The 21594-nt window shown below is 47.3% G+C and overlaps 1 protein-coding gene across 1 annotated transcript in view; it reads left to right on the forward strand.

Annotated features, from left to right (window-relative positions):
- Window positions 1–21228, forward strand: part of si:dkey-63d15.12 (uncharacterized) — a 40054-nt gene extending 18826 nt beyond the window's left edge. Inside the window, exons 4-8 of the mRNA XM_060931082.1 lie at window positions 6331–6474; window positions 7524–7561; window positions 20438–20518; window positions 20687–20770; window positions 20960–21228. Coding sequence (XP_060787065.1) covers window positions 6331–6474; window positions 7524–7561; window positions 20438–20518; window positions 20687–20770; window positions 20960–21034 — 422 coding nt within the window. The 3' untranslated portion in view covers window positions 21035–21228. The remainder of the gene's footprint in view (window positions 1–6330; window positions 6475–7523; window positions 7562–20437; window positions 20519–20686; window positions 20771–20959) is intronic.
- Window positions 21229–21594: the final 366 nt, after the last annotated feature.

Below are 21594 nucleotides of genomic sequence, written 5' to 3' on the forward strand. Positions count from 1 at the left end.
CCCACGGATTACTGTGAGCGCAGCGTTTGCATATAAAAAGTTCAGTGGGTTTACCGGTAGCCTTTTTCCCTGATGTGCTGTAAAGTTTGTGTTAGTAGTGAATTCTCTTTGCAACTGCTGCTTCGTTACAAACTGAATGTCAATTCTGCCTATCGTTCTAGAACGACCGCTGCCCTGCTAACTAGCGTTGTGATTGGCTGCCCTGCTAACTAGCGTTGTGATTGGCTGCCTGTTCAGCGCAGCGTGCGTGCGCTGGTAGCGCAGCGATTCAGCGTAGCAGGAAGTGGCGGAGGCAGCTGTCAATCATGTGAGCCTGCGTTCAGGCACTCCTTGTGGCAGGTCGCCGCAACACCTCCCACTCGATCTTGGTGTGGCGCGACACGGGAAGATCGCACCCATCAGGCGAGCTGGTCCCTGCTGACTTGTTCCTCCACTGGGAGGAGGACAATGAGGCGTCGCACATCCCGATGCAGTGTGGTACCCTGTGGGTCCCAGGACTTTTCGGTTGGCTTTGGAGTCTTCACCTGAGCACGTCCACCTAGGGGGACTTTCACATGGACATCCCGGACAATGCCTTTGGAGTCTGCATTCACGCTGACCACTCTTGCAAGCTTGAATTGCCCCCTCAGTGCGTTTTGGTCGCAGAGCCACACTATGTCTCCGACGGCAACATTCCTTTTTGCAGTGTGCCACTTGCTGCGGATGAACAGGTTCGGACCTGCAAGTTGGCTCCAGGACCTCCAGAAGTGGCTAACTTGTGTTTGCATTTCTTGCAGTCTCTTGAAGGGGTAGGTGGTGTAGTCTACTGTTTTGAAGTCTCCAGTTTGTGTGGCTCGGCCAAGCAACAGTGTGTTTGGTGTTACGTAGTTGATGCGGTCCTCACGGCTCTGAACTCTGGCATCGATTGGCCTTTCGTTGGCAAGGTTAGCAGCTAGCTTAAGCACTGTCAGGAACTCACTGAGGGTAAGGCCTCCTCCGCCACCAAGGCTTTGCAGAGCTCTTTTGGTGACCTTGACAGCAGCTTCGGCAGCACCATTCCGGTGGGGTGAGTCAGCTAGAAGGATTTTCCACGTCCAGCAGGTACCATTTTTGGCAGCATACTCTTCAAGTGATTCTTTGTTCAGTTGTCTCAGGTAAGTATACATTTCTTCCAGGACAGGTTTCGCTCCAATGAAGTTTGTTCCAGGATCGGACCAGATCTTCTGCGGATGACCACGGATTGAAGTGAACCTCTGGTAAGCAAGGAGGAAGCTCTCTGTTGTTAGAGTGTTTGCCAGTTCGACATGGATGGCTCGGCTTGACATACAGCAGAATAGTACGCCCCATACTTTCATGCTTGCTCTCCTTCTGACATCATCCTTCACTTGATATGGTCCGAACAGGTCGACGGATGTAAACTGGAATGGCGCAGCTGGATTGACACGCTCTTCAGGTAAGTCACCCATGATTTGCTGACAGGTTCTTGCTCTTTCCTTCTTGCAGATGATGCAGTTGTCGACAACTTTTTGGGCCAGAATTCTTCCTCTGATCACCCAGGCTCTCTTTCGCATCCGCAGCAGAGTTCCTGCCACTCCGTCATGTCCCTCGCTGTGTGCCTCACGGGCCAGGAGAGTGGAGACCCAGGCTTGGTATGGTAGCAGGGGAACAGCATTATGGTCCTCTTTGAAGGCCTGTATCCGCCCTCCACACATCAGGATCCCAGTTACTTGGTCTTTGTATACAACAAGCCTGTCAGTAGTTGTATTTGGGAAGTTCACACCTTCTTGCGCTGCCAGACATAGTTTCAGGAACACGTTTTTCCTTTCGCTGACAGTGATGACGCCAGATGAAGGTATTGCCTCCCACTTTGCTTCATCTCCCCTCTTGGCGTGCAAGAACTTCTTAGCCGCCCTCCAAATCCATGCAACCGTCCCGACCAGCCGTCTTAGACTGCTGAAGCGCTTTTCATCCAATAGATTTTGGACTGCTGCTACTGTTGGTGGCGGGTTTCTGGACTTGGATTGTGCTTCGTCCTGGACTGCAATTGGGCTTTGTGTCTTCAGCTGACTTCGGGTGAGTACAGCAGTGAATGTTTTCTTCTGCATTTTTGTGACGTTGTCTCTTGCCTGTGCAGCAACATCTTTCGCTGACTTTTTTGGCCACTCACTCTCAGGAAGCTGAAGGAACTGCGGACCTGACTGCCACTTGGATTTCTCGATTAGGTCATCAGGACTGGCCCCTCGGGTGATAATATCTGCAATGTTCTCGGCACCTGGAATCCACCACCAATCTCGGATGTCAGTGCTGCTCTGGATCTCACCAACTCTGTTTGTGTAGAAGGTTTGGTATCCATAACTTTCACGCTGTATGGCACCCAAGATGGTCTGGCTGTCGACTAGATGATACCACCTCTTGACCTCGATTCGGCAGTGCTTTTGGAAGTAGTTCTTCAGCCGTGCTGCAAAGACTGCTCCGCACACTTCTGTTTTCACAGGGTCACCTTTATGGTCAAGGGGGGTTTGTTCTCTCACTTGTTCTTTCAACAAGTCCTGGCCGAGGTGCAGGGCTTTGTTATCCTCTTCAGTGAGTTGGTTTGGCAGGATCATGGTGTTTGACTCAATATTCTCACCTCTCGACTCGCTCCTCCCACTTTGATCCGAGTAGATCCAGGGCTTCATGAAGAACCCTCCTGCTCGAAGGATCTGCTCAATGTTGGATGTGAGGCATTTCAGGTGGTCGAGGTTGTTGTGGGAAGTCAATATGTCATTGACATAGGCATCCTCTTCGAGGACACGTCTCTCCTCTTTGAAGTGGTTGAGTGAAGGCAGGCTGGCAGTCTCTCGCATGGCAACTTGGGCTATGCAACCAGCAGGTTTGTCTCCAATGACAGCTGCAGTGCGCATGGATCTTGCGAAGTGAGTCTTGGAGGTGTGGGCCGTTAAGGTGACTTCCTCAAAGAGGTCCGGGTGTGTGCCTCCAATGGTCTTGCCAAGCGGGCCATCCCAGAGCACCAAGTCACCGACGGAACGAAACTTCTGGGGTACCAGCTGCCCTTCTTTGTGGCTGATGAGGAGTTGGATCTCCTTTGGTCTTGCTAGATCTTCCAGGGAGATGTCTGAGAAGATTTTCTGCAGTTTTTTCGCTGGGACATGTCTGTGGACTTCCGCTATTTTGTCAAGTCCATAGCAGATGAGTTGGTGTGCTTTGAGTGTCCCTCTTGGGGTGCTGACTCATATCTTAAGCAAGTAGTGCTTGGTTGCAACAGACACCTTCATCCCTCCAATGCCATGAACCACCAGTGTAACGTCTTCACTTCTCAGGTTCAACTTGCTTGCAGCTTTGTGCGTTATGTAGTTTGTGTCTGATGCCAGGTCGATGAGGGTCCTGACACTCTGTCCGTCATTAGCAGTGACATTGAGGAGCATTAGGATGACTGGGTACTCGGTGAGGCAGTGTTCATCTAGAAGACCTCTCTCAGCAGCACTGGAGTTGAATGCCCTGGACGCTATGTTGCAGAAGGCATCTCGACACTGTTGTGCCAGCTCTGGTGTGAGTTTGGAGAGGAACTGCTCCTGGGTTTCAGTAAGTCTTCTGCCCTCAGCCCTCACTGGACTGAACTTGGGTGTTCTTTGGGACTGGGGTCTGGTAACTGGACAGAGGAGGAAGTGGTGTTGATCTTTGCATTCTGGATTCCCGCACAGGTAAGTGGTTTTCTTGCAGCTTTCACCAGTGTGGACTTCGAGGCATCTTTTGCAGGCACCAAGTTGTTGTGCTGCATCCCTCTTCTCCGATGGCTTTAGGTCGGTTCTAAACTTTCTGCAGAAGTACAGTTTTCTTCTGTGCTTTGGGTCACCACAGACGATGCAGCCTGCTGCGTCACCGTTGGATGACACTGCCGGACTGTTGGTTGCTTTTGTTCTGGCTTGCTTCAGGAACTTGGTTTTGTCCTTGGCAGGTTCAACGCCATCTTTCAGCTGGTCAAGTTGCTCATATATAGCTTCCTGTGACTTTAGGTAAGCCAGCAGCTTGTCAAAGTGGTTATGACAGTCCACAGCGTTACTCATGTTAGCAGCATAGGTGAGCCAGTCTTTCTTTAAAGTTTCTGGAAGCTTGCCCTCAATGGATTTGGTCACAATGGGGTTCTTTATGGCCTCGGCATTGTCCAGTTCATTTAAGTCGTAGAGAGCTTTTTCCACTGTTTGGATGAGCTCGATGACTCTTCTTGGCTGGCCGGCTTTGACTGCAGGAGTTGCTTGTAGATCTTCAATGATCTCGAGAGCAATGTTGGCTTGGTTCCCAAACCGGTTATCCAGGACTCTGAAGATTTCGTTTGAGGAGCTGTAGGTCGACAGGTGTAGGTTTCCGGCCACCTTTTCATCGATGCTGTCGAGCAGCTGGAATTTCTTGACCTCTCTAGACCCTGTCGGTTCACCCTGCTTCTGTAGAGCTTCCCACTCCTTCTTCCACCTGTAGTAACTTCGCTGGTTGCCAGTAAACTTTGGAAGGGCTGTGGCTTTCAGCTTTATTGCTGGCACTGGAGCTGTACGGTGGACAGTGGGCTCTTCAGATTCTGTCTTGATCTTTGCAGCTTTGATGAAGGCGGCCTTGCGCGACACCAGCTGGGGAAGTTGCACTTCGAGCTCTGTCATGCGGTGATCAAAGTCTCTTTGTTCTGCAGCGGGAGCCCAGCGGTTCCAGTCACAGTGCGCTTCTTTTGCCTTCAGCACCAACGTCTCAAAGTGCTTCAGCATGAACTCATATGCCTCCAGAGTCACGTCGAGCTGGGCAGAGGAAACACTCTTGCAGTCAGCTTCAGCGATGTATAGAGCAAGGGGCAGCTCTTTCTCCCCATACGATTCCCAGAGTGTTTGTTGAATTAGGAGCTTTGCTTCTTTAGTCCTCTGCTTACAGTATGCCTCTATCTTCTCCAGGTCGGCTTTCTTCTCAGCGCCCAGGTCCTCTACAGCGGCTGCGGCTGCTTCTGCCATGTAGGTGGCCTCAATCTCTTCGTTCACCTCCATGAGTCTCGAGCTTTCTGCTGTAAGCTTGTTGAAGTTTTGCTTTAGCTCCTCCACAGTCATCTCTGAGTGTGTTCTTGCAATGCAGTTAGCAAGACGGGAGAAAAGTCTTTTGGCTGTGGTTCGCTCTGTTTTCAGTTCTTCTAATGACTTCGCCATTTCGTTTCTTTTTTCCAGATGACTTCTAGCTTTATCCTCCAGGCCCCCAGGTGAAGTGTCTTCTCTCTCTGTTGGGTTGTGGCACGAGTGGAGTCTTGCTTCTTGGTCACTGGTTTCGGTTTGATGCACTGGTGCAGCGGTGATTCACTGGCAGTTGTCAGTTTCCACTGGTGCATCGGTTTTTCACTGTCAAGTGTATGTGAGCATCAGGGTTTCCCACACTTGAAAGGGAAGGACTCGGACACAGGATTCCACTCGTCTTGTATTTTATTGGTTTTCAGTGGAACTGACGTTAGAATCAGAAGTAGAATCAGAGGTAGAATCAGAAGTAGAAGCTAGAAGCTTGGAGCTTGAAGCCGAAGCTAGAAGGTGAAAAACCTTTAAACATACAAACATAAAATAAATGTATGAATAAATGCCTGTTTTTCTACAACAAAGCATGTATGAATAAATGCTTGTTTTTCTATAACAAAGCCCAAGTTAATTAGGCAACAATATATAAATATTTATGTATACGGTAAATTAAGTATATTTTAACCATTTTTAATCATTCAGGTAATATGTTGCTGAACAAATATAAATGAACAGAAAACCAGTTTTAAACTAAGAACCGTTTTAACCATTAGCCCTTTCACAGGCAGTTTGTTCACTTTAACTGAAGATATTTTACTACACGCCACTGAGAAAGAAAGTTTAAACCATTAAACCAATCACAGGTGAGGAACAAACATTTCTCATGCCCACGGATTACTGTGAGCGCAGCGTTTGCATATAAAAAAGTTCAGTGGGTTTACCGGTAGCCTTTTTTGTCCTTTTTCCCTGATGTGCTGTAAAGTTTGTGTTAGTAGCGAATTCCCTTTGCAACTGCTGCGCTGCTGCTTCGTTACAAACTGAATGTCAATTCTGCTTATCGTTCTAGAACGACCGCTGCCCTGCTAACTAGCGTTGTGATTGGCTGCCCTGCTAACTAGCGTTGTGATTGGCTGCCTGTTCAGCGCAGCGTGCGTGCGCTGGTAGCGCAGCGATTCAGCATAGCAGGAAGTGGCGGAGGCAGCTGTCAATCATGTGAGCCTGCGTTCAGGCACTCCTTGTGGCAGGTCGCCGCAACACTTATGTTATAGCAGCTATAAACAGTCTTTCCCTCACCAGCCTCTCTTTATTCTCTCTCTTGAAGTGAATACTCGAGGTGACCCATCCATCATCACCCCTAACATCACCCCTCCTGCTGAGGTTGTAGAGTCAGTCACATGGATGCTACTGTTAGTTTTAGCACTGATTATTATCTGCGTTACGTCTGTCATATGCTTGAGACACAGAGGTGAGTGAACAATATGAATAAAATACATGTTTATAGATATTTAGCGAATATAAATGTAAATAAGTTCACCATATCAATATGTGACTATACAGTGGTGCTTGAAAGTTTGTGAACCCTTTAGAATTTTCTATATTTCTGCATAAATATGACCTAAAACATCATCAGATTTTCACACAAGTCCTAAAAGTAGATAAATTAGATTAGATTTAGATTAGATTAGATTCACTTTATTCATCCCACATCGGGGAAATTCACGTTACAGTAGCAAGAAAAAGTCAAACAGATAACAAATAAAACTGAAATAAAAATTAGACAAATGAAGGATTAAATACAGAGGGTCATTTGCATTATCTACCATGAAAAAGTATTTTAAAAATATTATGTTATATTAAAAATATTATATTATTATTTATTATACAAAAATAATAATTTATTTATTGAGGAAAATGATCCAATATTACATATCTGTGAGTGGCAAAAGTATGTGAACCTCTAGGATTAGCAGTTAATTTGAAGGTGAAATTAGAGTCAGGTGTTTTCAATCAATGGGATGACAATCAGGTGTGAGTGGGCACCCTGTTTTATTTAAAGAACAGGGATCTATCAAAGTCTGGATCTGAAGCAAGCAGTTCATGTGAGGAAACCCACCAACATCCCAGAGTTGAAGCTGTTCTGTATGGAGGAATGGGCTAAAATTCCTCCAAGCCGGTGTGCAGGACTGATCAACAGTTACCGCAAACGTTTAGTTGCAGTTATTGCTGCACAAGGGGGTCACACCAGATACTGAAAGCAAAGGGTCACATACTTTTGCCACTCACAGATATGTAATATTGGATCATTTTCCTCAATAAATAAATGACCAAGTATAATATTTTTGTCTCATTTGTTTAACTGGGTTCTCTTTATCTACTTTTAGGACTTGTGTGAAAATCTGATGATGTTTTAGGTCATATTTATGCAGAAATAGAAAATTCTAAAGGGTTCACAAACTTTCAAGCACCACTGTATGTGATTACAGCATCCCAAATTTTCTCTAAAACTTTCTACAGGTCACTCCACGAGACAAAAACAAAAGAAGGAAAGCCAGGTAATTAATCTATCTATCTATCTATCTATCTATCTATCTATCTATCTATCTATGTGTAGATAGAGCTAGCCTATACCTCCTGGCTGGCTCACCATTGTGAGATTTTTATATAAACAAGTTGATAGTTGTGCAGTCAAGCACAGAATGCACTTTTTCTCTGACTGAATGTCAATTAATTTTTTAAAAGTCATAATTTATTTGAGTCGGTCAACAATTTTAATACAGTGTATCACTAGTTGCTATGACAATGTGAGCAATTTGTTGAATGTTTGATGGCTGGACTGCAGCATCATGACTTAAATAATCAGTGAAAAAAACAAACACTGACTGTTTAAATTTAATTCCTATTTCCTGTCACACACACACACACACACACACACATATATATATATGTGATCAGCTGGATAGTACAGTGGTAATGCTCACTGACTATGACGCAGGAGATCGGGGTTCGAATCCCGGTTGGGGCAAAACATCATCCAGTAAGGGTCCTTAGGCAAAACCCCTCATGATATATCAGCCTACCTCAGGAATGAGTGAAGACATAACTGATAGAGTCATACCGGCTCAGACGTCGCCCGGGTCAACAAGGTCTGCGTCAGTTGCTAGGGAACCAGGGCAAACTGATGAGAAATGGGCTACTGGAACAAGACATCGATGGACGAGGACAGAAAATACGGATTTGCTGGAATGCTACTATACAAGCAATCCCAGAGAGAGGGGATACATGCAGAGAATGTGGGACCATTGGATACTTCGAAACCCACAATCAAGGCTAACAAAGAAACAGCTATTAGCCCAGTGTTCCAACATCCATAATCGAAATCTGCTATCACAACTAGAGATTAATGAAATACATCAACGATGCTACGGCAAGGGGGAGCCAGGAAGACAGGTCAGCGGGGAGATGTCATCATCCCCACAACCAGAGATTGGGTACCAAGCCCCAACAGCTAACAGCCTCAACACAAGAGCTGACCTGAGAAGGAAGATTGTGACCCAACTGGAAACCTGGAGCCCCCGACGAATACCGAAGCTGAGTTGCCAAGTACCTTCAGAAGATCTACTAGTAGATGTGAATGCTGCTCTGAAGACAATCTCCACAAGAACCATCACTGAGACCAACAAGCTGATACACAGTACAGCAACAGTAATCATGGAGATGCTTGGACACAAGGTGGGCTCGGGACATAACAAACAGTATCCACCATGGAAGAGACGATTAGAGGCCAAGATAAAGGCAGCAAGGAGAGAAGTTAGCCAGCTAGCTGAACTACAGAAAGGGAACATGGTGAATAAAGGGGCGCCCAGGAAGTACAACTCACTCTCCATACCAGAGGCACTCGAAACTGCCAAACAGCGACTAACAGCTCTGGCCACCCGGTTGAGGAGATACACCAAGGAAGGAGAGGCTAGGAGAATAAACAAGCTGTTCTCCACTGAACCAGCCAAGGTGTACTCTCAATGGCAGGGGAACAACAACCGGTCAGACCCACCAAGAGCTGAGGTGGAAAAATACTGGAAAGACATATGGGAAAGAAAGGCATCACACAACACCGATGCCCAATGGTTAGTGGACCTAAGAGCTGACCACAGCAACCTCCCAGAACAAGAACCAGTAACCATCTCAATGGCAGACGTCCAAGAAAGAGTGTCAAAGATGAAGAGCTGGACAGCACCAGGCCCCGATATGATCCATACGTACTGGCTGAAGAAGCTAACTGCACTCCATGAACGCCTAGCAGCACAGATGAACCAGCTGCTGAGGGATGGAACCCACCCAGAATGGCTAACCCAAGGCAGGACAGTCCTAATCATGAAGGACCCCCAGAAGGGACCCATCCCATCCAACTACCGGCCAATTACCTGTCTCTGCACAACATGGAAGGCCCTGTCAGGCATCATTGCGGCAAAAATGAGTAAGCATGTGGCTCAATACATGAGCGAGGCACAGAAAGGAATTGGCAGTAACACCAGAGGAGCCAAGCACCAGCTACTGGCCGATAGAACAGTCGCCCAAGACTGTAAGAAGAGACAGACCAACCTGTGCACTGCCTGGATTGACTACAAGAAAGCCTACGACTCAATGCCACACACATGGATACTGGAATGTCTGGAACTGTATAAGATCAACAGGAACCTAAGGACCTTCATACAGAACTCAATGGAAATGTGGAAGACAACCCTAGAGGCCAACTCAAAACCCATTGCCCAAGTCAACATCAAGTGCGGCATATACCAAGGAGATGCACTATCACCACTGCTGTTCTGCATAGGCCTGAACCCCCTCAGTCAGATCATCACGAAGAGCGGCTACGGGTACCGATTCCGTAGTGGGGCAACAATCAGCCACCTGCTCTACATGGATGACATCAAGCTGTATGCCAGGAACGAGCGAGAAATAGACTCGCTGATCCACACCACCCGGATCTACAGCGATGACATAGGGATGTCATTCGGATTGGACAAGTGTGGCCGGATGGTCTCAAAGAGAGGCAAGATGATCCGGACTGAAGGGATTGACCTACCAGAGGGCAACATAGGTGATATCCAAGACAGCTACAAGTACCTTGGCATCCCACAGGCTAATGGAAACCATGAAGAGGCCACAAGGAAGTCAACCACAGCCAAATACCTCCAGAGAGTAAGGCAGGTCCTGAAAAGTCAGCTGAATGGTAAAAACAAGGTCCGAGCCATCAACATGTATGCACTACCAGTCATCAGATACCCCGCTGGTATCATAAACTGGCCAAAGGAGGAGATAGAAGCCACAGATATCAAGACTAGAAAGCTCCTCACCATGCATGGAGGGTTCCACCCCAAGTCCAGCACCCTGAGACTATACACTAAGCGGAAAGAGGGAGGCCGAGGGCTAGTGAGCGTCAAGACCACGGTCCAGGATGAAACATCGAAAATCCGAGAATACATCAGAAAGATGGCCCCAAAGGATGAACTGCTAAGTGAATGTCTCAGGCAGCAGAACCCTGATGAGAGTGCAGAGGAGGAGGAGGAACAGACAACCTGGAGAGACAAACCCCTACATGGCATGTACCACCGTCAGATAGAGGAAGTGGCTGATATCAAGAAATCCTACCAGTGGCTGGATAATGCAGGACTGACAGACAGCACAGAGGCACTAATCATGGCAGCACAAGAACAGGCCATAAGCACAAGAGCCATAGAGGCCAGGATCTACCAGAGTAGATCAGACCCAAGATGCAGACTGTGCAAAGAAGCCCCTGAAACAGTCCAGCACATAGTAGCAGGGTGTAAGATGCTAGCTGGATCAGCGTACATGGAGAGGCACAACCAAGTGGCTGGGATAGTATACAGGAACATCTGCAACCAGTATGGAATAGAAATGCCCAAGTCCCAATGGGCCATACCACAGAAGGTGGCTGAGAACAACAGGGCCAAGATTCTGTGGGACTTCAGCTTCCAGACTGACAAACAGATCCTGGCTAACCAACCGGACATAGTGGTGGTGGACAAAGAGCAGAAGAGGGTGGTGGTGATAGATGTGGCGATCCCAGCTGATGCCAACATCAGGAAGAAGGAACATGAGAAACTTGAGAAGTATCAAGGGTTGAAAGAGCAGCTGGAACGGATGTGGAAGGTCAAGGGTTGCGTGGTCCCCGTGGTAGTGGGGGCACTTGGGGCAGTAACCCCCAAACTGGGAGAGTGGCTCCAGCAAATCCCAGGAACAACATCTGAAGCCTCAGTCCAGAAGAGCGCAGTTCTAGGAACATCGAAGATACTGCGCAGAACCCTCAAACTCCCAGGCCTCTGGTAGAGGACCCGAGCTTGAGGATGACATGGATACCACCCCCCGCCGGGGGTGAGAAGGAGATTTTTTTTTATATATATATATATATATAAAAGAAATTATGAAAGAAAAAAAGCAAATAAAGAATCAAAAGAATTAAAAATAACATTTGAAATGCTGATATGTTTGGACCTTCTCTGAACACCTAGAAGGTCCTTATGGTTCCCCTACCTACCTACCCACCCACCCACATACATACATACAGTGGGGCAAAAAAGTATTTAGTCAGCCACCAATTGTGTAAGTTCTCCCACTTAAAAAGATGAGAGAGGCCTGTAATTTTCATCATAGGTACACTTCAACTATGAGAGACAGAATGGGGGGAAATAATCCAGGATATCACATTGTAGGATTTTTAATGAATTAATTGGTAAATTCCTCTGTAAAATAAGTATTTGGTCACCTACAAACAAGCAAGATTTCTGGCTCTCACAGACCTGTAACAACTTCTTTAAGAGGCTCCTCTGTCCTCCACTCGTTACCTGTATTAATGGCACCTGTTTGAACTCGTTATCAGTATAAAAGACACCTGTCCACAACCTCAAACAGTCACACTCCAAACTCCACTATGGCCAAGACCAAAGAGCTGTCAAAGGACACCAGAAACAAAATTGTAGACCTGCACCAGGCTGGGAAGACTGAATCTGCTATAGGTAAGCAGCTTGGTGTGAAGAAATCAACTGTGGCAGCAATTATTAGAAAATGGAAGACATACAAGACCACTGATAATCTCCCTCGATCTGGGGCTCCACGCAAGATCTCACCCCGTGGGGTCAAAATGATCACAAGAACGGTGAGCAAAAATCCCAGAACCACACGGGGGGACCTAGTGAATGACCTGCAGAGAGCTGGGACCAAAGTAACAAAGGCTACCATCAGTAACACACTACGCCGCCAGGGACTCAAATCCTGCAGTGCCAGACGTGTCCCCCTGCTTAAGCCAGTACATGTCCAGGCCCGTCTGAAGTTTGCTAGAGAGCATTTGGATGATCCAGAAGAGGATTGGGAGAATGTCATATGGTCAGATGAAACCAAAATAGAACTTTTTGGTAAAAACTCAACTTGTTGTGTTTGGAGGAGAAAGAATGCTGAGTTGCATCCAAAGAACACCATACCTACTGTGAAGCATGGGGGTGGAAACATCATGCTTTGGGGCTGTTTTTCTGCAAAGGGACCAGGACGACTGATCCCTGTAAAGGAAAGAATGAATGGGGCCATGTATCGTGAGATTTTGAGTGAAAACCTCCTTCCATCAGCAAGGGCATTGAAGATGAAACGTGGCTGGGTCTTTCAGCATGACAATGATCCCAAACACATCACCCGGGCAACGAAGGAGTGGCTTCGTAAGAAGCATTTCAAGGTCCTGGAGTGGCCTAGCCAGTCTCCAGATCTCAACCCCATAGAGAATCTTTGGAGGGAGTTGAAAGTCCGTGTTGCCCAGCGACAGCCCCAAAACATCACTGCTCTAGAGGAGATCTGCATGGAGGAATGGGCCAAAATACCAGCAACAGTGTGTGAAAACCTTGTGAAGACTTACAGAAAACGTTTGACCTCTGTCATTGCCAACAAAGGGTATATAACAAAGTATTGAGATGAACTTTTGTTATTGACCAAATACTTATTTTCCACCATAATTTGCAAATAAATTCTTTAAAAATCAGACAATGTGATTTTCTGGATTTTTTTCTTCTCATTTTGTCTCTCATAGTTGAAGTGTACCTATGATGAAAATTATAGGTCTCTCTCATCTTTTTAAGTGGGAGAACTTGCACAATTGGTGACTGACTGTAGCGGTTCGTGTGGAAGGGTGGAGCACAGAAGACGGCAGGACAGAGATCGGGTTGATAGTGTTAGGACTTGGACTGTTTTGGCCTCTAGAGGCCGCTGTTATTTCCTTTTCGTGTCTTGTTTATTTTGGCCTCTAGAGGCCACCACTGTTCCTGTGTTTTGTGTTTTTGTTAATTGCCTGTTAGTCCTAATTATCTTCACCTGTGTCCTTAATTAGTTTGTGTATTTATACCCCTGAGTTCAGTCCTCTTGTCACGGAGTCTTTGTGCTGTTATGTTTATCTCCAGTTTCCTTTGTACTGTGTTTTGTGGATCTTCTGAGCTTTTGCATTTTTGCCTTTTTCTTTTTGAATTATACTCTTTGTTTTTGTTTTTTTTTGTTTTGCCCTGGATTGTATATAGTGTACATAGTATAAATAAACCTTTTGTTACTTTTTCTACTTCCGCCTCACGCCTCTGCATTTGAGTCATTCCCCTGGTGGCCTAGTGGGGGTTTGCTGGATCATCACACCAACGAACCAGGTTCGAATCCCAGCAAAACCCTAACAGAAAGACTCCGTAATGACCGACTCAGCAGAGGCTGCTTCAACTGTCTACCCGGCCAACCTTCAGGGAATTATGGCAGCTTTGACACGCTTCGGAGCGACCATGGACGCTCATGGACGTACGCTCACCAGCCAACGTGAGGCCCTTGCTCGCCACGAGGAACTGCTTCAGCAAATTGGGAAAACCCTGGCACAGCTGACATCTCTGCCTGCATCTCCTGCTCCTGATCCTGCTCCTGATCCAGCTCCCGCTCCAGTGCCTCCTGCCATGCTGCCTTCTTCACCTCGCGAACCCAGCCTTCCTGCACCACAGAGGTATGACGGCAAGCACAGTGAGTGCCGAGAGTTCCTTACCCAGTGTCAACTCACCTTTGAGCTTCAGCCTACCACCTACACTATGGATCGCCGCAAGATTGCCTTTGTGATAACCTTATTAGCTGGTAAGGCGCGAGCCTGGGCTACTGCTATCTGGCAGAGACAGGGACCTGAGTGCTTTGATTTCCAGCTGTTTTCTGAAGAGATGCTTCAGGTCTTCGATCAGGCAGACATCAGTACCGACGCAGCCCGAAAGCTCATGTCCATCCGGCAAGGAGGAAGCGTCGCAGATTACGCCATCTCGTTCCGAACACTCGCAGCAGTAAGTGGATGGAACGAGACTGCCCTGGTGTCAGCCTTCCACCATGGTCTGTCTGACCCCATCAAGGACGGTCTGGCCTCTATTGGATGCCCAAGTGACCTCGAAACCCTCATCTCACATGCTATTCGTCTGGACAACAGGATGAGAGAACGCCACCAAGCCTTGAGCCCCCCCAGCCTCCCTACCTCTACCTGGAGACCGTCTACCTCCTTCAGTGACTGTCCAGAACCCATGCAAGTGGGTCGTACTCGCCTCTCCGCATCTGAGAGGGAGCGCAGAAGGAGGGACAAGTGCTGCATCTACTGTGGCAAGCCTGGTCACTTCCGAGCATCATGTCCCGAACTCTTGGGAAAAGGACCGCCCCGTCCAGCTGAGGGAGGGTTGTGACGGGGCCTACCCTCTCTCCCGGACTCCCTGGCCAAGGAATCTACATCCCGGTCTCCATCTCCTGGGGTGAGTCTGTCCACTCTTGTCAAGCTTTGATAGACTCAGGGGCGGCTGGGAACTTTATGGATATTCACTTCGCCCAAAGCATCAATATACCTACTGCACCTCTTGAAGTCCCTCTGTCTGTGTCTGCCCTCGATGGCCAAGCGTTAGGTGATGGAAGAGTCACTCAAGTTACTTCTCCAGTCTTCCTCCAGTCTCAAGGTCACAAGGAAGAAATATCCCTGCACCTGATTCCTTCACCTGAGTTCCCAGTTATTCTAGGCCTTCCTTGGCTTACTCGCCACAACCCTCACATAGACTGGGTAACAAGCCAGGTTGTGGAATGGGGCCCTGCATGCCATGCCTCTTGTCTTCTCTCTAGCTCTCCTGTGTCTCCTGCCGAGCCCCCTGATCTCACCGAGTTATCTCAAGTTCCCACAGAGTACTGGGATCTCAAGGAGGTATTCAGCAAGAGCAGGGCCGCCGTTCTTCCTCCGCACCGGGCCTACGACTGTGCCATCGACTTGCTCCCTGGGACTACCCCTCCTCGTGGCAGACTGTTTTCCCTCTCTCAGCCGGAACGCAAGGCTATGGAGGAATACCTCAAAGACGCCCTGGTCTCTGGGTTCATTCGACCCTCCACCTCACCTGCTGGTGTCGGCTTCTTCTTTGTCGGCAAGAAGGATGGGGGGCTTCGACCATGTATTGACTACAGGGGCCTGAACAAGATCACTGTGCGCAACCGATATCCCCTTCCGCTGATGTCCACTGCTTTCGACCTGCTCCAAGGCGCCACCGTCTTCACCAAGTTGGACCTACGGAACGCATACCACGTCATCCGTATCCGACAGGGAGATGAGTGGAAGACTGCCTTTAACACCCCGTCTGGGCACTACGAATACCAGGTGATGCCCTTCGGACTCACCAACGCACCAGCTGTTTTTCAGGCCCTAATCAACGACGTCTTAAGGGACATGATTAACCTGTACGTCTTTGTCTACCTCGATGACATCCTTATCTTTTCCAAGACCGTGCAGGAGCACCGCCACCATGTCCGCCAGGTTCTCCAGAGGCTGCTACAGAACAATCTGTTTGCCAAGGCCCAGAAATGCGAATTTCATGTTCCCGAGGTCTCCTTTCTGGGATTTATTGTATGGACAGGCCAACTCCAAATGGACCCTGCCAAGACCCTGGCCGTCCGGGACTGGCCTACTCCCAAGTCCGTTAAGGAGGTTCAGCGGTTCTTAGGATTCGCTAACTTTTACCGCAAGTTCATCAGGAACTTCAGTTCTGTGGCAGCACCCATGTCAGACCTCACCAAAGGGACAGGTGGATCTTATGGCTGGTCTCCTCAGGCAGAAAAGGCGTTCAAAGACCTCAAGGCCCGCTTCTGCACGGCACCCATTCTGGTCCTCCCGGACACCTCCCAACCATTCATCGTGGAGGTGGACGCCTCGGACAGTGGTGTCGGCGTGGTACTCTCTCAACGTTCGGAAGGAAAGCTGCACCCCTGCGCTTACTTCTCCCACCGCCTGAGTCCTGCGGAGTCCCGGTACGATGTGGGGGATCGAGAACTGTTAGCGGTCAAACTGGCCCTTGAGGAGTGGAGGCACTGGCTGGAGGGAGCGCAACATCCATTCCTGGTTTGGACTGACCACAAGAACCTGGAGTACCTCCAGCAAGCCAAGAGACTGAACCCTCGACAGGCTAGGTGGGCCCTGTTTTTCAGTCGGTTTGACTTCACCCTCTCGTACCGTCCCGGCTCCAAGAACACCAAACCTGACGCACTGTCCAGGCTGTTCTTGGCCACTAACAGGGAGAATGAAGTCGGGCCTATTATCCCGGTGTCCCGGATTGTGGCCCCTGTCCGCTGGGGTATTGAGGAGGCTGTTCGACAAGCCCAACGCCAGGACCCTGGTCCTGGGACGGGGCCACCGGGCCTCTTGTACGTCCCACATCAAGCCCGGGCCAAGGTTCTCCAGTGGGGTCACTCTTCCCCTCTCACCGCCCACCCGGGAGCTCGGAGGACCCTGGACTTCCTGAAAAGACGCTTCTGGTGGCCTAACATGGAGCAGGAAGTAAGGTCATTTGTCCTGTCCTGTGAGGTTTGCACCAGAACCAAGAACCCACGACAGCGTCCCCAGGGTCTCCTGCATCCTCTGACCATTCCCCGGCGTCCCTGGTCCCACGTGGCAGTCGACTTCATCACGGGTCTCCCTGAGTCACAAGGTAACATGGTCATTTTGGTCATTGTTGACAGATTCTCCAAGGCCTGCCGCTTCATACCTCTGTGCAAACTCCCCTCTGCTCTTGAAACAGCGAAACTTATATTTAATCATGTCTTCCGAGTCTTTGGTCTTCCACAGGACATCGTCTCAGACCGAGGGCCCCAGTTCTCCTCCCGAGTGTGGCACGGGTTCTGCAAGGTCATCGGAGCCACTGCCAGCCTCTCCTCTGGGTTTCACCCACAGTCCAATGGTCAGACGGAGAGGCTCAACCAGGACCTGGAAACCACCCTGCGAGGCCTGGCTATGGATAACCCGACATTGTGGAGCACCTGGCTGCCATGGGCAGAGTACGCCCACAACACCCTGCAGTCATCGGCCACCAAGCTGTCGCCATTCCAGTGCCAATTTGGGTTCCAGCCACCTCTGTTCCCAGACCAGGAGGAGGACGCGGGGGTGCCCTCGGTCAACCAATATGTGAGACGGTGTCGCAAGACCTGGAGCAAGGTCAGGAAGACCCTCATACAGACCTCCAGAACCAACCAGACTCAGGCCAACCGCCACAGAAGACCTGCACACACTTTCCGCCCTGGGCAGCGGGTTTGGCTGTCCACTAAGGACCTTCCGCTGCGGGTGGAGAACCGCAAGCTTGCTCCTCGCTACATTGGCCCCTTCAAGGTGGTGCGCAGGGTGAACCCTGTCTCCTACCGGCTCCAGTTGCCCCGGACTCTGAGAATCAACCCCACTTTCCATGTTTCCCTGTTGCGGCCTGTACTGACGTCTACGTATGCCCCTGCCCCTAGGAACCCCCCACCCCCCCGCATCTTCCAGGGGCAGACTGTGTTCACTGTGCATCGCCTGCTTGACTCCCGCCGGGTCCGCGGCGGGTTGCAATATCTGGTGGACTGGGAGGGCTATGGTCCTGAGGAGCGCTGCTGGGTTCCTGCTCGGGATGTCCTAGATAAAGAACTGTGTCGGGACTTCCATTCGGCCCATCCGGATCGCCCTGGGAACGTCAGGAGACGCTCCTAGAGGGGGGGGGTCCTGTTAGGACTTGGACTGTTTTGGCCTCTAGAGGCCGCTGTTATTTCCTTTTCGTGTCTTGTTTATTTTGGCCTCTAGAGGCCGCCACTGTTCCTGTGTTTTGTGTTTTTGTTAATTGCCTGTTAGTCCTAATTATCTTCGCCTGTGTCCTTAATTAGTTTGTATATTTATACCCCTGAGTTCAGTCCTCTTGTCACGGAGTCTTTGTGCTGTTATGTTTATCTCCAGTTTCCTTTGTACTGTGTTTTGTGGATCTTCTGAGCTTTTGCATTTTTGCCTTTTTCTTTTTGAATTATACTCTTTGTTTTTGTTTTTTTTGTTTTGCCCTGGATTGTATATAGTGTACATAGTATAAATAAACCTTTTGTTACTTTTTCTACTTCCGCCTCACGCCTCTGCATTTGAGTCATTCCCCTGGTGGCCTAGTGGGGGTTTGCTGGATCATCACACCAACGAACCAGGTTTGAATCCCAGCAAAACCCTAACAGATAGAGCGTTTTATTGCCACACTTTTCAGTTTAATAACTGGTATGCACTTTGCAGACACACACACACACACACTCGGCGTCTGGTTCGGGAAGAGACCCTCTGCTCTCGCTCTCCCTCCTTAAACAGGGCGTGGTCACTGGGAAGACACACAAACACAGGTTAATTGCTCTCAGGCAGGGGCGCCGCCAGAAATTTTGGGCCCCCCAACTTTGCCCACCCTCGTCACAATTGCACTATTGTCATTATTTGACTTTTGATAGCCCATGGACCTTGAGTTTGTGATTTTGTTATTACATTTTATGTATTAACCAATGGTTGAAACCAATGGTTTAGAACGTGTGAACATTCCACACACGTAACCATGTCAAACACTTGACTGGTGTCCGTTATTAGTGTAACGGGTTAATTTTTTTCCACTTGCCATTGTGTGTAGTGGTGGGGAAATTCTGCGCTGGCCCTTTAAGAGCACAGGTAGTTATGGGAACGAGGCGCTGGCCTCCTTCAGTTCGTTTTGGAAGTGTAAGTGCCAATGCCACTGGACGTTTGTAGCCCGTCCTCAGCAGTGCATTTGTGTCTCATTTCTTCAGAATAAAAAGACTGGTGAACAACACAACGCAACGTCTGTTACATTAGCAACACTTTAATCTAGCAAACTGTATATGGCGCTCGCTCATTAAACACTTCAATCCTAAAGCATTTATGGGTTGTATTGCTGCTCACCTCCTTCTCCAAAGGGGGGTTCAGTGGTTTGGTAGGGCGGAGGTCCCCCTGAGGCTGAATCTGTGCATATTTAGGGCACCCCATTAGTTATGAAACTGGTTATTAGCACTAGTTATTAGCACCAGCATAACGTAATATTTCATCTTGTTTATCACACAAGTCAGTTCAGTTATTAAAATGGAAAAAATGTCACTGTACAAACTGTAAAAGTGTTCTCTTGATAGGCTAATCCAACCACGTTCATACTGTTCATTTACCATTCGCTAATATTTTGAACACACATGTGAGCGATAGCTACCTTTCTTTGGGAAAAACTGAGTGACCAGTTGCCTGCCTCTCCGGTCCCTCTCAGCTTTCAGCTGCCTTTCTTTACGTTTTTGACAGCCACTCTTCATATTTAGCGATCATAGACTGTACACACTCCACTGCTGGCTGGCTGGCTGCTGCACCGCGACACAGCAGCAAGTAGCGTTGCACTGATCAGCACACAGATTTAACGCATCGCACTTCTACCAGAACTGGACCGTACCATTTCACAAAAGGGGGAGGGTTAAATGACAATATGTTGAAGAACTCAAGAAATAGACAACCTTGTTCAATTAGCTCATTTTACCAGATGGAATATTGCATTGTTGTTATTTCAAAAGTCTTATTAAAATCATTAAAAGCATATTATCAGCCCCTTAAAGGGCCCCATGGCAGTGCTGGGCCCCTAGAATTGTTCTAACCTTTCCCCCCCTGGCGGCGCCCATGCTCTCAGGTGTAGTGATTCTGCCACTTACCTTCCCTGACTCCACCCTCCTGTCACAGACGGCGCTTGACCACGCCCCCGCTGCCACACTGACTAAATACTTTTTTGCCCCACTCTATCTATCTATCTATCTATCTATCTATCTATCTATCTATCTATCTATCTATCTATCTATCTATCTATCTATACACACACACACACATTTCTTGGCATTGCTAATAGTTACATTACTTACCTGTTAAATATGAATAAATGTTAAATAATTATTGATTAGAATTTTTAATAAGTGTCAGGTTTATTCTGTAAACCTAAAAATTAGATAAAGTTTGTAATTTTATTTTATTTTCACTGGGTCTAAAATGTATTTAACAGCCAGCTACTGAAGTAAAAGTAAAATGAACAGAAGCTCCCTCTGTGTTGCAGTCAGTGCAGACGGATGATAATGGCGTGGTGTACGCTGCCGTGAAGATTCACAAACGCCACGAGAACAAAAACACACAGGAGGTAAGAGTATCAACATCATCCTGTAATAATATCCGTGTTTTGTGTCACAATAACTACAGTGGAGTTGTGTGATTGTGAATGTGGTGTAGTTTAAGAGCATACTGTGTTTCTGCAGTACTTTATTAAGATTAAAAAAACCTTTCTGTTTGTTTGTTTGTTTGTTTACAGGTCAGTGAAGAGCTGGATGATAATGGCGTGGTGTACGCTGGCTTGAAGATTCACAAACGCCACGAGAACAAAAACACACAGGAGGTAAGAGTATCAACATCATCCTGTAATAATATCCGTGTTTTGTGTCACAATAACTACAGTGGAGTTGTGTGATTGTGAACGTGGTGTAGTTTAAGAGCATACTGTGTTTCTGCAGTACTTTATTAAGATAAAAAAAACCCTTTCTGTTTGTTTGTTTGTTTGTTTGTTTGTTTGTTTGTTTGTTTACAGGTCAGTGAAGAGCTGGATGCAGGATGTTCAGTAACCCATGAGGTTTTATACTCCAAGATTCACAGAAAACCCTAAAAACATTATGTGACTATTGAAACGATATGATGTTTATGGAGTGTACATTTATATAAAGTTTTATCAAGTTTTAAAGTGTAATAAAATAAAAGCTTTATATAAAACAATAAACAATGAATCAAGCTTTGACCTAAATCATTATAAACTCTGAATTATTGATTAATTGCAAATAAAAATATATTTTTACTCAAAAATGTCTTTCTTCACTTTTTGTCACTGCACTTACAAACATAAACTGTTTTTATTAATTTATTATTTTATAATAAATCTGAATAGAAATATAATTTATGGAACTTGTTATTGTTTCTGTAAATATTTTATTTCAGTTTATTTGTATGAATAAAGTTTATATGAATGTTGAAAAGTTTTATGACCAAACGGAAACGTTCCTTTGGCTTTGACTTTATTCCACAATCTCACATGGCAGTTTAACAAAAACACAATTACAACTGAATTTAATCATCAAATAAAGACAAAATTTTAAAGTATAATTATAGAATTGTTATAAATATCTAATTGTACATTTTTAAGAATATATTTATGAACACACATTCATGTGA

The sequence above is a fragment of the Neoarius graeffei genome, chromosome 10, assembly GCF_027579695.1.
Source record: "Neoarius graeffei isolate fNeoGra1 chromosome 10, fNeoGra1.pri, whole genome shotgun sequence".
Taxonomy (NCBI): domain Eukaryota; kingdom Metazoa; phylum Chordata; class Actinopteri; order Siluriformes; family Ariidae; genus Neoarius; species Neoarius graeffei.